The sequence below is a fragment of the Amborella trichopoda genome, chromosome 12 (genome assembly GCF_054954075.1).
Source record: "Amborella trichopoda isolate Santa Cruz 75 chromosome 12, AtrichopodaSantaCruz75HAP2 v2.0, whole genome shotgun sequence".
NCBI lineage: Eukaryota > Viridiplantae > Streptophyta > Magnoliopsida > Amborellales > Amborellaceae > Amborella > Amborella trichopoda.
The window spans coordinates 49,911,256-49,928,623 of NC_142347.1; the positions used below are offsets into that span (position 1 = coordinate 49,911,256).

The window sequence follows — 17,368 nt, forward strand, 5'->3', positions numbered from 1 at the left end:
AGATTCTCTCTCTAAAGATAGCATTTTTTTTGTTTTTGTCCTATGAAAACAAAGTTCTAGATAAATTGTCTCCCATTTTCCTCCATAGAGCACCTCTCTCTCTCTCTTCCCTTTTCTCAACAACTGCCCTTACCAAGAACCTCTCTCTCTACACACACACTCCTGCATTGTCTTTACATCTTACTTGCCATCCAAATCACACCTAATCTCTCTCAATCTCTCCCTCTCTCTTGGACACTCTCTCATTCAATCCTTTCACAAATATTTCCTGAAGATATTTTTGATATCTTGAATCTTACACATCTCTCTACTAATCATTTCTTCTTAACGCTGCTAAATTTTCATATCATCCTGATCTATGGAGAACAAACAATTCCTTTGTTCGTTTTCTTCTCCTCCTCCTCCTCCTCTCTCTCTCTCCCTCCCTCTCTCTCTCTCTCTCTCTCTCTCTCTCTCTCTCTCTTTTGAATGAGGGAAGCAATTTTTTCACTTGCTGCATTGGTTTGGCCCAATGTTCAAAAAGGCATATGCACCCGCCTAGGCATTTTGGGGGCCTGGCCACCCGCACAGGAACAGGGACGGGTGGACTCTTAATTACGATGAAATTTATATTATTAATTGATATTAATTAATATCCATAAGATTTGGTTTTGGATATCAAATATTCACAAAATATTAATTTCATCCAAAGTTTTTTTGTTAAGATTACAAACTTTTTGTCTATTCATAAAAGCCCAATTTCATCATCCCAATGAGGAAAAATTCAATAAATCACAAAAAAATTCAATCTTTCAACTACAAACATGTAAATACATCGTGAAAGAAAAAAAAAGTAAAAAGAAAAACAAATGATTCATCACATAATATGTTATAGCAAAATCAAATCAAAACCCTTATTCAAATATGATAATATTTAAAAATATCATGTCAGTGCAAACCTCGTCTATTGGGTTGCCAAAAATTCTCAAAATCGAGTACTAGAAGCTCCAAAATCACCCATGAACTATTGCCTTTGTTTTGGGAAGAAATCAAAATAATAAAAAAATTTATCGATCCTTTGATAAATCACAAAAGAGAGGCTTTTGGGGAGTTTTTTTATCTCTAAAAGGAATGGTTTTGGATTTGGGGGTTTAGAAAATCCCCTAAAACCCTTTTCCCCCCATTTTTACGTGGGAAAATTACAAATTTTGACCCTAGCCGAGGGTTTTTTTGGCCATTTGACAAACTGTCATGAAGCGGTGCCTAGGCAGCCGCCTAGATGGTAGCGCCTAGGTAGCGTCTTGCCTGCCTAGGTGCTTTTAAAATTTTTCTGCCTAGGCGGCTGAGTGGGCGAATTTTCGAACATTGGTTGGGCCTATGAAATGCACAGGTAGTGCGCACTAGTATGATGATTAAACCTTATGAAACTACTTCTATATCTACACAAAAAGTAATTTTCAACCACATTCTCATTTGGGAGAGACCTCATCTCTTATTCTGAGTGAGGTTATTCACTCCATCCGACTAGTTCTGAAAGGTGTGGCTATGTGAAACTAAAGGTATTAAATTCAAAATTTTCTTTTTACTTTTATTCCAAATACTGAATTCTACTTACTTGTACCACAATACATTGTTGGAAAATAAAAACAATACCCTAAGTACAACCTAGGATCTTTATTTACTACCAAGAGAAATAGAAACTATCCAGGAATTTTAAACTAGCTTTTATAACAATTTTTAACACAATATAAGTTCTTGAAAAATTACAGAAAATTTGAAAATAAAACTGAAAATAAATAAATAAACTAATGGGAAGACTTACTGAAAGATGCCTAGGAGTTATCCAACCGGGACTAGGTACAACCCACACCTGATCCTCCGACCAATGGTGCACTTTTCCTCTTTAAGGTGTTGCTGGAAATTCTTAGATAGGGAAGCTTTATAGACTATTCTTCTTTCTCTAGGGTTTAAGACAGCTTAAAAATAACCTAGGGTTGGTACAAACCCTATGGGAACGAAATAGGGCTGATCTCGGGGTTGATATCTCTCTAAGTTGAGCTTCTCTCTTCTTCTTTTGAAAAATACAGCAAACCCTAATTTAGGGTTTTTCCAAGAAAATAGGCCACCTCTATTTTTCTTTCAAGACAAAAAAAATAGAGAGAGAGAGATGTGGCGTGCCTCTCTTTTGGTTGAAAGAGAGAGAGATAGAAGGTGGCGTGAGAGAGAGAAAGAGAGGTCCCCCCAATTTGGTTTAGAATTGTTTGTAACTTTCTTTGAAGCAATAAAATTATAGAACATTGTCCAAAAAAAAAAACACACAACTGGCTCATATGTTAATACGCAACTGAATGATCTAAAGAGGGATGAGCCATTAAATCAGATTTTGGAAGGACACAATAGATGTCTTAAAAAAATCCATGAATATAGTACAAGTTATGGATGATATTTCCTAGTCTTGGAATGACATGTAGTCATGCCATTCCTCTAGGATTATATGGAATGCGCATATGCACAACATTTACTCATGCGACTTTTTCTTTCTAAAAACTAGACTAAAAATGGATCAAGTAACATGGGAGAAAAGACGAATCAAATCACTCTCGATTTGGTGGGTAGTATGAGCATTGAGATTAGGGCATAGCTTCCCTCTCAAAACCTCACTAAATTAATCAATAAGAGAGTGAATTAATTGGTTAATTTGGATCAAAAAATTGCAGAGAAAATCAACCAATTAAATCTCAACAAAACACTATGAAAATATCTCCAAACTTAGATCAATCAATTAGGAATTAAATCATCAACCTCAAGAAGCAATCTAAACTCAAGATCACATGAATCAAGATAAAAATAGATCATCATACAGTTATCAAAAGGCTTCATGAAAGGGCCTGATGATGATATCTTCAAAGAATCATATATCCATGGAGCTAGGGTTTCATCTAAGCTTGAGATCAAGCTCCACAACTAAAAACCCCATTAAATAATAAATAATTATGATATAGTTCCCATAGAGGGGATAATGTAATCCCCATGTCACCTCCACGTGGGGCTAACGTGCATTGCCCAAGGGCTCACGTGGACACCCATTGGCCATTTGGGTTTCATGTGTGGGTTGCTCAGGTCTTTCCTTATTTGTCATTTCTTAAAAATAATTATTTAAAATTCATTTTTATGTTAAAAAAATTTCTAAAAAATCTACAAAACTCCTAAAAATTAACCAAAGCATTCTCCATCACAATAACACATTTTGTGAAAAATAATTAAAAGGAAAATTAGGATTCTATGGGGTTGAATTAGGTATCAGAGCACTCCACTCAGCTAGATCTGGAATTCAAGGTCACCTTATCAAAGTTAAACCAATGAGTGGCTTAGGACTCTCAAGTTGTTTGTGTGCAAAAAAGCATTCTTGAGGCTTTATGACTGCACCCACATACACTCGAGACAAGTAGAGAGCGTTCAAAGAGGATAGGGTTTCGATTGCTATTACGATAACCAAACAAAAATCAGAGAGAAAGAGAGAAGACGATCAAGTCAGTAGTTTTTTTGCGGTAGTTAGATGGAGTTTGCATTGCTCTTTTGAAGTGGAAAGAGAAACGTTTCTCTGATACTGCACAAGAAAAATCATAAAATGCTTGTTCAAACCCTTGAAAGTTTAAATCAATACGAAGTTAACCCCATAGAGTGGAGCAATTTACATGTTCCGATTATCAGACTAGAGAAGCAGTCTCAGCCTACACAAGGACATGGACAAATGGCGTCTAACATGGCCCCCACAAAATAGGGTATCAAACACGACATGTCTGTACACTACTAACCTTCAACATCTTCTATTTGTTGGGTACTAAGTTCGCTATACATAATTAAAGTAAAAATAAATAAGAAAAATTAACATAAAAAAGCAAATACATGCATCCCATATATGAATATGGTTGTATAATTAAAGTAAAAATAAATAAGAAAAATTAACATAAAAAAGCAAATACATGCATCCCATATATGAATATGGTTGTTCAACTTCTAGACACACGTTAAAACTTATGGGGGCAAACATGTCAAACCATAAGTGTCCATGTCTGAAATTTCTAGATGTGAACAGGAAAATGCCTCCATGTTTGACACCAAAAAATGACACATGCTTGGTGAGGCTCATCAGATTGTCTACTAGTATGTCAGAAGCAACAACACATTAATCGGATACAGTGGTAGAGCCACACACCACGAAATGTCTAAAAACTGTATCTTTGATTCATCTATCCATTTAGCTACTCACATGTTCTATGAGGTAATTAAATACTGCAAAACTCATGAGGTGCATAATTTCATCATGCATATGACAAATCAAAATAAAATGCCTCCAGATCCAATGATCGTATGGGCCGAATGAGAAATTCAATATTTATCAAGATAGATTTGGGAAGAGGAAATAAGAATTCCGACTAAAATAAAAGCTATTATGCATCTTACCAATTGCTCACCAGTTTATGAATAAATCTAACAAGCAGGTCATAAATGACCAAAACAAAATTCATGTCTACAAACAGCGTCATATGATGTTGGTTATTTCTTAATGTGCACCTAAAATGAAATAGAATGCACATAGCTACATACCATCTTAAACATACTTATGTACTCATTATTCACAACGTTCCCTCTGGAAATACAAGAGTAGATCGTTATCAAGGCCCTCAATATGTTCTTTCATTCCATGATAATAAAACTCACTAATCCAAGGTTGCCACCACACAATAAAGATACCATAAGAAGCTCCATCAAATAACAATATCCTTACTTCGTTACTACGATTTCATGACCCCTGGCTAGGGTTGATTGAGAAATCAATTTTTTTATGACTTGGATACAGACCAAGATTGGCTCTATAAAACTACTTGGCCTAGCTCAGAACTGAAGCTTGTCAAAGTGGTTTGTGGATTTAACATACAATTTGTGGGATGCCCATCAGATTGGGTATACATGGCCCTTGTTCAGCCACGCTATGCGGACTCCAAAAGAAAATGGTTGGACTTTGTTGTGATTGAACCATGAAATAAAATTTCACTAGGCTTTAGGCCAAATGCAATGCTCTTTAGTAATGCAAAAATCGATCCATCCTCCTGTGCTATAGACTTGCTAGCCTTTAGTAACCTGACATTGTGACTGCTAATAAGCAACATTATTTCTCTTGCTAATGCTCATTCTTTTGCTCCAATTTTCTATGTTTGGAGTGACTAAATATTATCATCTTCTCATTTTGAATGTTTTTGGTATGTAGTCCAAGCATTACAGCGCAGCAGGGAGGAATTGGAGGAATCCCTTTAAATGGGCACTGGTGGACAGGTTCGGCAGGCACATTGTGTAGTAGGAACAAGCAGTTTGTCTCGTTCAAGTGCATATTATAAGAGAGCCCTGGATAACTGACTAACAAATGACCAATACAAATAATTTTTTTCTTTGTTCATTAAAAAATTCCATTCTTTGTGAAACTTAAACAAGATTTGAAATAAACCATGCATAAGAAAGCACAAATCAATAAATAATGCAAAAAGAAATAAACATCAAATCAGTAAAACCCATAGCAAGAAAAATACCTCATCCTTCAACTTATGTAGAAGAGTTGTCTTTCTAGTGTTGCCAAGTACTAGACAACGGAACTTGACCACTTATCTGCGCAGGGAAGCAAGAACAACATAAAACCAGTCACGTAGAAACACAAATCAAGCCTAAGTAAAACCCTCAAAGGAAAAAAGAGGAAGAAGAATAAAATATGAGAAACAACTTGAAATATGAGAAAATGGACTACAACGACAAAAAACAAAAACCAAAATTAAGAAAAATAAAAGGACAAATCAAAACAAAAGTTGAGAAATAAAAGTGAAACATGGAGAAAACAACTGAATGTACATTTCAAGTCAAACCCTCATATATGTAGATTAGTGTAGAAGAAAGCCCAATACTAGTTTGAAGAGCAAGAGTGCAACAAGAGAATCGCAGTAAAGAGTTTCTCTCTCTAAAAAAAAAGCAAACGAGTATGTAAGAAAAATGAGGGTGGATGAGCTTTTCTAGTAATACAGCTTTTTATTTTACCAAGTGTCTAAAATGCTAACGCCAAAAAATCAAAATCACTCCCATCATTACCTTGTGTGTGATGGATGGCTTGAGAGAACAAGGGCCTAAATCCTCATCATTACCATCATACGGCATGTACACTAGATCGCCGTCAAGGAAGTGGTCTTTTTGGATAAGGGTATGTGACATATACATGTGTAGAAGAGATGATTCCCTGCAACACTAGACTGTGTTGGAAGGACCCATAGACGATATTGCTGAAATTGGGTATGGACTTGTCCTCACGGACGGACCTGTAATCTATAGGCTGGAATCGTATCTCATTCACTTTATTGGCTAAATTTGATAGTCCAATCATGAATCCTAGTGAGAGGTTGTGGGTCATGGCAACTATTGGGTCAGTTTGATAAGGTGTAGTGAGATACGGTCTCTAGAGAGGATGAGTCTTCAATACATTTGCCGTAATCCTAACTCTATGGATCGTTCACATCAAATCTTCTTAGATATGTTTAAATATGTTAATTATTTTTTAGATAATTAAAATAAATTTTTAAACCTCTTTAGGTATTTTATTTTATTGAGAAATGATTTTTACCTAAGAAAAAATCAAATTTCTGGATTTATTTTAATCAGAGAGAAAAATAAAAAATTTTGAGATTTTGTAAAATTATTTTATTATTTAAAATATGTTTAAAGTATTTGGGGCCTATTGGGGTACATTGGGCCTACCATATTATGGAACGTAGGGCCCACATGGCTACCCTATGGGTGGTGCGCCCCACCTCCTCCAAACTTTCCTAAATTGAAAGATGACAATTATGCCATATGTTGACTTGATGACATTTTAGGAAACCATTTGTGCAGAGATTTTGATTGATTTCAAAATAGGGAGGTGTAAGAAATTAATTGTGATTGATTTCAAAATAAGAATATATAAAAAATTAATTGTGATTGATTTATTACTTTCTCTACACAATATTTGATGGGAATGAAGTTATGGAAACTGAGGGATAATGGTTCTACGTCATTCTTTTAATCATAATGGCTAATCTAAGGGATGAATGGATGATATCTCTTCACCCCGCATATCTTCAAGATCAAAGGTCAAGATTAAGTCTCACAAAGATGGGAAAACCCTAACCCCAGGAACCCTAGCCTTTATTCTATATAAACTAGCTATGGGTGGGGCTCATTCTCTACACTTGATCTCTCTCTCTCTCTCTCTCTGTGCCTGAAGGAGTGACACGCCACTCTTTAAATATCTCTCTCTTCTTCTCTCTCCAAACTTTAGGGTTTAGGAAGGAAAACTAAGCCAAGGGGTGGTACGCCCAAGCCACATAGCCTAGCCTTAGGTCTTGGCCTTATGTTCATGTGTTGAGCCTTGGTCAAGCATATATTATATTATGCTCTCTACTGGCTTTTGCCTAGGGTTCCCAAATTTGTGAAAGTTCTTGGACTTAGATCCCGTGTGCTGTTGGTGGAGGAGACCCGGTGTGGGGTGTGCTAAGTCCTTGGGGGTAACCTGAGGCAAGGTATAAGATATTCTCTTAGTTTATGTTCATTTGATTGTATTGCATCTTTATTTCCATATCTGTATTTAAAATGTATTTTAATTTTAACGGCAAGCAAGTGAGAGTTCTTGGCAATTTTATTTGGCTCATAATGTATACGGACACTTGTGAGTGATTCGGGTGGCAATACAACATTTTAATTGGTAGTGACTTGCCCGGTAACATTGTCCACCTTTCAAGAGGGGTATACCAAAGTACCACTGCTCCATAAGGGCCTGGGCTGGTGACCCAGCTAAGTCCAAATAACTAATTAATGTGGTACACATTATTGAGAAGCATCCATGATTTGTTTGATCTGGAGAAAGAAGCATGTTTCTCATGTTTTAAGTATGTTTGTATACAAATTTCTTGACTTTGGTAAGCAAGAACCATATGGATGGATCATGTCCAACCTAAGGGTTTAGTCTTGGTAAACAAATGTAATATCGTAGAGGAAGAAGAGGTGGGAGTCTCATGTTGTAGTTAGCATGTACAGCTGCACAATATGATAAAAAAAAGTCAGTCTAGTTTTTTTTTTTTTTGAATTACAACTTGTACATGCATTTCCATTACGTCACATGGATGGAAATGAATGTGATAGAACAATTGAGGGCAAAAACAATTGTGCTGCACTTTCTTAGTGACAATATGGAGTTCTTTGGAAGAATCGAAATGGTGAAAAATCCAAGTTGGATCAAGACCTCGTGAAGAACTAGTCAAACCCTTGACCCAAAAAAAAAAAAAAGAGAAAGAATTAAAAATTAAAGGACCAAAGCTCGTGAAGAACTAATTAAACCCTTGAACTGAAAACAGTGGCAGATCTTCAAGGTTTGAGATCCAAGCCTCAAGAGAGATTGGATTCACCACTAACCACGGTGAAAATAATGAAATGATCAAGCTGAATTTTTGTTGGAACTGCAAAGAGAAGTACTAGACTTGCATGTTTTTGGGATATCAAATGAAACAAACAAGGAGACAATTAAAAGATCCATGCAATACTTTTGGTATTGAGGGCTCTTTGGCAGAAATAACAGTCTCGTATGGATTGAGAAGCCTAAATAGAACTTTGAGGAATGATATTATCTAAAGTGATTAACTAAATGTGATTTGTTGGCTTAGAAGGCAATCTCAAGATCATATGGAATACATGGGTTTATTTTGTAGAAGTAGAGACTCATTGTTCAATATGTATTTATTGAATACTTAGCACCATTCTGGAAAGGAAATATAATAACAAATCGCCTCGACACTTGGCTTCTCACAGCCACCTTCCTCCCACTCCTCACCTACCACCGTCCCGTCTGCGCCTGGTTCTCCGCCACCTGTCCCCTCTCTCCCTCCCTTGGGTGAGGCCTCCCTACCCCCCTTTCAAACCAACCCCTCTTTTCTCTCCTTTCCCCCACCTGGTTCCCCGGGGGTCTCTTCTTCCTCCTCCTCTTTTCCCGCCACTCCCCCCATCCTTCTGCCACTTCCCCCTAGCTGGTCCCCTCCCTTGCATTCTCATCTTGCTTCCCCTTCTCATTCTGTTAATCGAGAAGTTGGCCCATCTCTCACCCCTTGGCCCCTTCCGCTGCTTTTCTTATCCTTCCTGCCACTAGAACTTCTTTCCGAGGGTGGCTTTTCCCCGTCTTCCACAGTGCGAAACTCTTCTCTATTGTCAATGGAATTGGACACCTCCCTGCTCCCCTTTGGCATCCTATAGTGCAGTCACTTGACCCCTCTCCCCTTGACCCGGCCTACCTCTCCTCTCTCCTCGCCCCCTACTTTCCCTAATCCTCGCAACTTGTCCATATCGACAGGGTCACTATGGTGCACTTCCCCTACCCAGCCTCTTCTCCTTGCCCATACACAGCTGTCCCCCACCCCTACCCCCACCACTATCTGTCACTTTACAACCCACCCCGTAACCTTGGACCTCTTAGCGCTTACGGCGGAACAGCTCATTCTCCCTATTTTTCTACCCCTTTCTTTCATGCCTTCCCTCCCCCTTCCTACTTGGGTTACCAGCTGGCCCCCTCCCCTGAGGTTTCCGCTGGGTCCCTCCTCGCCTTTGACACGTCAGAGGTCCCAGTCCCACTTCTGTGGACTCACCACCTCTGCTCCCTGACCTTTACCCATCTCTCCCCCCTTGGCAACCGCAGAAGCCGAGAGGGTCGACAGGGATGGGGGCAACAGAGTCAAAAAAAAATGAATGAGATTTTCCGAGTTATGGGCTTCGAACACGACGGACCTGAAGGCCCGACGCACCGCTTCTGGCTTGTTGATGCCCACAGTTGAGCCAAGGTGAGCCTAAAAGGTCAAAGGGAGCTGCTTAATCTCTTTCCTCAATCAGCTATGACAAACACGCTGACAGTGCCCAAACTCCTTCCACCACCCTGCTGTTTCCCTCTTCAAGGCGGTCGGCTAGGATTGCCTCCCCCTTCGTTCCTCCCTCAATCAATGCAGATCCTTTCATGGAACATTAGAGGGTTGGCCAGAGGTCCAAAAGGGACTCTGTTAGCGACTTTTCTGTCAAATTTGGCCCCGCCATCTTAACCTTAACTAAGACCAACAGCCGGAGCCTAATCTCCGATTAATCCGCAGTGTGTGGGGTAGAAGACCTTGCCAATGGGTTACCCTACCGGCGGAAGGAGCTTCTGGCGAAATTTGGGTGCTCTGGAACCCAACTCAGCACCACGTCCAATCCTCTCACATAGGAACTTTGTGATTGATTTAAAAATAAGATGATATAAAGAAATTAATTGTGATTGATTTATCACTTTCTCTACACAATATTTGATGGGAATGGAGTTATAGAAATCGAGGGATAATTGTTCTACCTCATCCTTTTAATCATAATGGCTGATCTAAGGGATGAATGGATGAGTTCTCTTCACCCCACATATCTCCAAGATCAAAGGTCAAGATTAAGTCTCACAAAAATTGCAAAACCCTAACTTAAGGAACCCTAACCTTTATTCTATATAAATTGGCTATGGGTGGGACTCATTCTCTACACTTGATCTCTCTCTCTCTGTGCCTGAAGGAGTGACACGCCACTCTCTAAATATCTCTCTTCTTCTCTCTACAAACTTTAGGGTTTAGGAAAGAAAATTAAGCCAAGGGGTGGCAGGCCCAAACCACATAGCCTAGCCCTAGGTCTTGGCCTTATGTTCATGTCTTGAGCCTTAGTCAAGCATATATTATGCCATGCTCTCTACTGATTTTTGCCTAGGCTTCCCAGATTTGTGAGACAAGTTCTTGAACTTAGATCCCATGTGCCATTGGTGGAAGAGACCCGGTGTGGGGTATGCTAAGTCATTGGGGGTAACGTGAGGCAAGGTATAATGTATTATCTTAATTTATGTTCTTTTGATTCTATTACATCTTTATTTCCAGATCTGTATTTGAAATGTATTTTAATTTTAATGGCAAGCGAGCAAGAGTTCTTGGCAATTTTATTTGGTTCATATTATATACGGACACTTGTGAGTGATTCGAGTGGTAATACAACAAGAAAAAATAGAAAAAATTTAATTGGTAGCGACTTGCCTGGTCACATTGTCCACCTTTCAAGAGGGGTATGCCAAAGTGCCACTGCTCCATACGGGCTTGGGCTGGTGACCCAGCTAAGTCCCAATAACTAATCAATATGCTACACATTATTCAGAGACATCCATGATTTGTTTGATCTGGAGGAAGAAGCATGTTTTATGTTTCCAAACCAACCCAATTCTGAATGACAATTACATCTGATTTGGATAACAAATGAGGAAGAATAAAGGTTCCATCTCCCATCTTAGAAAACAACTTATCCTCTTAATACCAGTGAGCCCTATATTTGCACAAGTTCACATGTTGATGCACCATTTCTCATTGCATGCCCGAAAGAATTATAAAAAGAGAATATATTATAAGGTACATATGCATTACTGAGAAAAGCTTCTTGTTCTTCCAAAAGACTTGACTTTTCACTTTAGACTCCCTTGTTTAATATGATAAGCCTTCTAACACATATTGACGTCCAGCAGCAAGCCACACTCATCAGCATGCATATTATCCTACACATCTCATGGCAACAAATGTTCATAACTTCACATGGTTTGGTCCAGCAATACCATGGTTAGTGCATTAGAATATTGAAGCATACAAAGTATCCACTCAGTCTAAAAACTAAATATTAACGGCAGCTCATCTTCATTTCACAGGGAAAGCAAGGACACGAGAACTTACCCCAATCCTCCATATTCACCGTAAAACTTGATACATTATTTCATGAACAAAAAGTTTCAAAATCAATTGAGTTGCTGCGCAACAAGGTGAGGTCCTGTAGGCCCAGCGGGATATGAAAAGCCATTTGTTAACATTAATGAAAAAGTTCAAGTTATACTTGTGCCTATTTGAAGCAGTCATTCCAGGAGCATTAACAAGATATTTGGTCTTGATTTATAGTTCCGCCTTTTTTTTCTCCTTTCTGATCTGTTTTTTAAATGAGTAAAGTGGGTGTTTTCTTCATCTTTGCAGTATCAAAGAACCATGCACAAAAACTAACTGCACCAATTCTACGACATAACGCCCAAAACATGGACCAACATTCAGATACTAAAAGTGACCAATTGAAGGCTCCTTCCCCATTAGAAGCTCGCTTCAGTATTCCACTAATTGCATTTTCAACAGAAAGAAGGCATTTAGCAGTTTCCATTAAAATATAGGAAACGAACAGAAATCGAATATTCCAAATAGAAGAAGCACAAAAGAAACGAGATACAAAATATAAAGTATTACAGAAGCTCTATCAGGGAAAAGGTCAAACATGTACATGTAATATGAAGAACAGTGTAATTCGTATGGCATGAGTGCATCGGAAGCCGAATAAATCGCCTTTAAAAGCCTTGCCGCTTGGTTTTTTGATTTCTGCTATCATATATTCATATGCGTTTAGGTACTCATATATTTGCACTCCTAGGAGTGTGGCTCTAATTGAGTGAAAGCAACCAGTAGAGTAATGGGTGCCACATCCATGGGTGAAAGATGTTGTGTGAGGAAGGCTCTATGGATAAAACAGGCCATGTGATATGTGCTACTTTGGAAGAAAAAGATCATCACAGAAGGTGTACTCTAATTGGATAAAAAAGGCCATTAGAGTAGGGCTTTACTTGGATGAAACAAGCTACTAGAGCTGGTTGGAGCTGATTCTATCTAGGACATAGGGGCCTCCATCACTCTCGCCTTGGCATGCGAAAAGGCATTGACTTGGAGGATCCAGGGTGGTGGATGTGTATAGTCCTTGTAATACGCATAGCTGGTGGATGCTGAGCCAAGAGAAAACCAAGACTCTATTGAGCAAAGCGGGACAAGAGGAAACCAAGACCCTATTGTGCAATGAGATGGTGGCTTGTAAAGGCGAGTGCCTAAAAGCCTCTGCATGGCATCCTACGCAGCATGCAAGCATGACAATGACATTGGACCAAAATGGGTAAGAGAGGCGTACTTGGTTCTTCGTTTGCATGTAGTTGGACTCTCCTTGCACTGAAGAAAGAGATCAGGACACTCTTATGCAGTTCTTGATCTTTGTGACCACAAACTTGTCCTTGGAATAGTCATGTGGGATCTATGGCTATCCATGGTCCCTCTATGCCTTGGTTATCTTTGATAGGCTAACCACGAGCCCATTGCATGGGAGACATGTCGATCATGGATTTGTTGGTTTGGTTTGAAGTCCAAAGTGTGGTCATAGGGTGGTCATGGAGCTTTTAGTTGATGATCTGGTACTATTGCTAGAAAAAATTAATAGAACAATTTTTTGTGTGTTAAAAAAAATAAAACATAAAAAATAAAAAATAAAACATAAAAAATAAAAAATAAAAGATATGTATGCTTCCAAGATAGGGTGGTGATGTACTTGAATCTGATCATCCAATTATAAAACCTAATGCCAATGGCTATGCTAGAAGAATATTAGAAAATGGCTAGAAGATGACAAAGTAGATAGGACAATAATGTCAAGCTTCATGGAGGGCAATTTGATTTGAGTTGTAGCGGACTACATCGCTGAAAATATGATGGGTGCCTTGCCTTTAAAATATGAGATTAACTATAAGACCCAAGTTCAACTCCAACTAGGAAAGTACAATTCTTGAAGGCTGAAAGAAATAGACTTGGTCAACAAGCATGTTAATAAAAATGAATGTCCTCATAAAAGACACATTCGTAAAGGGCTGCAAGTTTGGCACAATTTTTATGCTCAATTAAAGGCTAGATAGCGCGAATTTCAAGGTTGAAGACAGCAAGATTTCCCGGTCGCCGAGATCCCATTTTCCGGAGACTTCCCGAATTCAGAAATTGTTCAAGCGGAAACCAAATTGGACGAAACTTGGTACAAAACGATTGTCACATTGTCCTCTTCAATTCAAGGGCAAAAAGAGGACTAGGAACATCATGGATTGTACGACATTGGTCGATGAGCTTGTCTCTCTCTAAAAAAAAAAGCATACGAGTATGTAAGAAAAATGAGGGTGGATGAGCTTTTCTAGTAATACAGCTTTTTATTTTACCAAGGGTCTAAAATGCTGACACCATAAAATCAAAATCACTCCCATCATTACCCTTGTGTGTCATGGATGGCTTGAGAGAACAATGGCCTAAATCCTCATCATTACCATCACAAGGCATGTACACTAGATAGACGTCCGGGAAGTGGCCCATTTGGATAAGGGTGTGTGACATGTACATGTGAAGAAGAGATGACTCCCCGCAACACTGGACTGTATTGAGAGGACCCATAGAACATATTGCTGACATGGGGCATGTACTTCTCCTCAAGGACGGACCTGTAATCTATGGTCTAGAATCATATCTCCTTCACTTTGTTGGCTGAATTTGATAGTCCAATCAAGAACCCATATGAGAGGTTGAGGGTCATGGCAACTATTGAGTTAGTTTGAGAAGGTGCAATAAGATACGGTCTCTGAAGAGGATGACTCCTCAATATATTTGTCGTAATCCTAACTCTAAGGATCCTTCACATCAAATCTTCTTAGATATGTTAATTATTTTTTAGATAATTAAAATAAATTTTTAGACCTATCTAGGTATTTTATTTTATTGAGAAATGATTTTTTACTAAGAAAAAATCAATTTTATGGATTTATTTTAATCAGAGAGAGAAATAAAATATTTTGAGATTTTATAAAATTATTTTATTATTTAAAATTATGCTTAAATTATTTGGGGCCTATTGGGGTACATTGGGCCCACCATATTATGGGACATAGGACCCACATGGCCACCCTATGAGTGGTGCGTCCTACCTCCTCCAAACTTTCCTAAATTGAAAGACAACAATTATGTCATATGTTGACTTGATATTTTAGGAAACCTTTTGTGCAGAGAGTTTGATTGATTTCAAAATAGAGAGGTGTAAGAAATTAATTGTGATTGATTTCAAAATAAGAAGATATAAATAAATTAATTGTGATTGATTTATTACTTTCTCTACACAATATTTGATGGGAATGGAGTTATGGAAACAGAGGGATAGGATGAGATCTCTTCACCCCACATATCTCCAAGATCAAAGGTCAAGATTAAGTCTCACAAAGATGGTAAAACCCTAACCCCAGGAACCCTAGCCTTTAATATCATAGAGGAAGAAGAGGTGAAAGTCTCCATTAAGTCGCATCGATGGAGATGAATGTGATAGAACAAGCGAGGGCAAAAATAGTTGTGCTGCACTTTCTTAGTGACAATATGGAGTCTTTGGAAGAATCGAAATGGTGAAAAAATCCAAGCTCGATCAAGACCTCGTGAAGAACTAGTCAAACCTTGACCCAAAAAAAAAAAAGAATGAATGAAAATCAAAGGACCAAAGCTCGTGAAGAACTAGTTAAACCCTTGAACCAAAAACAGACGCAGATCTTCAAGGTTTGAGACCCAAGCCTCAAGAGAGATTGAATTCAACACCAACCACGGTGAAAATAATGAAATGATCAAGCTGAATTTTTGTTGGAGTTGCAAAGAGAAGCACTAGAGTTGCATGTTTTTGGGATATCACATGAAACAAACAAGGAGACAATTAAAAGATCCATGCAATATTTTTGGTATTGAGGGCTCTTTGGTAGAACATAGTCTCGTATGGATTGAGACACCTAACTAGAACTTTGAGAATTGATATTATCTAAAGTGATTAACTAAATGTGATTTGTTGGCTTAGAAGGCAATCTCTAGATCATATGGAATACATGGGTTAATTTGTTTAAGTACAGACTCATTGTTCAATATGTATTTATTGAATATTTAGCACCATCTTGGAACAAAAATACAATAACAAATTGGCTAAATTGTGGGCATGTAGGGCTCTGGCAAAGGAATTATAGGTCACAACAGTTACCCATCCCTTTTAATGATGTGTCTATTAAAAAAAAAAAACACAAAAGAGAACATTTTTTAAGTAACCAAGAAAACAGTGGTAAGATAGGAGTAACTGCAGATGAGCCATCAGTTTTAAAAAGTTCGGTATCTAGAAATTTGGAAAGCCATCAATAGTTTTAAAAGAACTAAAAAGAACTAATAGAACCAAGACCAGTTCTCAATAACTTGTTAAATACATCTTTCAGACGGTAAATATAGTGGTAGATGAGTTAGCTAACTGGGAATCGGATGCATCTAGGAATTAGTCACAGCTATATGAAACCATAGTTCGTAGTCCTTTTTTCTCCATGAAGAAACATTCCTTATAGTCAAGTATCTTTATTAACAAAAAATAATAAAATAATAAAAAAAATAAAAAACCACTAAATGGCAGAGGCTTGTCAATTATAAAAGGTACAATCCCTAAAAGTTCACAAATATGTTGTCAGTCTAAAAACATAACAAATACTACTCTGAAATTGATAGACACCACCCTTACGTTTCCAAACCAACCCAATTCTGAATGACAATTACATCTGATTTGGATAGAAAACAAGGAAGAATAAAGGTTCCATTTCCCATCTCAAAAAATAACATATCCTCTTAATACCAGTGAGCCCTATATTTGCACAAGTTCACATGTTGATGCTCCATTTCTCATTGCAAGCCAGAAAAGAATTATAAAAAGAGAATATATCCTAAGGTAAATATGCATTACTGAAAAAAGCTTCACGCATCTCCTAGTTTTATGTTTCATCTTCTTCCAAAAGACTTCACTATTTTCACTTTAGACTCCCTTGTTTAAGATGATAAGCCTTCTAACACATATTGACGTCCAGCAACGAGCCACACTCATGAGCATGCATATAACCCTACACATCCCATGGCAACAAATGTTCATAACTTCACATGGTTTGGTTCAGCAATACCATGGTTAGTGCCAGCATATCAAAAAACGCTAGGCAGGTCCTAGGAGGCTTGGGGGTCCAGGCTGCCCAACGCCTAGGCGGCCACCCAAGGCGGGCGCTCAGAACCTAGGCGACTGCCCAGTTGAAAAAAAAAAAGATAGTTGTCGAGAAGAGAATTTTGATAATCCTTATTGTTAAAACAACAAAATGTAAAACCATACAAGTGTAGGATATAAAAGTCAACACTCAATACAACATAAATATACAGAAATTTAAAAAATATACAGTCTAACAAAAAAGTCAACACTCATGACTCAACACAACAGTCAACAGTCAACACTGAGAACCAAGAGGCAAGAGTCTTCAGTCGTCATCATCATCATCAGAAGGAATATTAATAGGGCGAGCCTCATCATATGCATTAGAGTCGAGGCCATCATCATCAGAGTCATCTCTCTCTTCAACGCTTGTCTTCCTCTG

General features: G+C 38.1%; 1 protein-coding gene across 23 annotated transcripts in view; it reads right to left on the bottom strand.

The window, feature by feature from the left end:
- Window positions 1-17,368, bottom strand: part of LOC148779651 (pentatricopeptide repeat-containing protein At4g18975, chloroplastic-like) — a 60,866-nt gene that overhangs the window by 4,446 nt on the left and 39,052 nt on the right. For 13 of the 23 annotated variants that reach the window (XR_016045528.1, XR_016045536.1, XR_016045537.1 and 10 more), the window contains one exon: window positions 5,565-5,640. Coding sequence is in view for 7 of the 23 variants with exons in the window: in XM_088853267.1 (XP_088709393.1) it covers window positions 11,579-11,632 (54 nt within the window). In the remaining 16 variants the exon portion in view is untranslated. Of the gene's footprint in view, window positions 1-4,418; window positions 5,395-5,564; window positions 5,641-11,504; window positions 11,633-17,368 lie in introns of those variants that run through there. The other 10 variants (XM_088853267.1, XM_088853266.1, XM_088853265.1 and 7 more) reach the window with 4 other exon arrangements.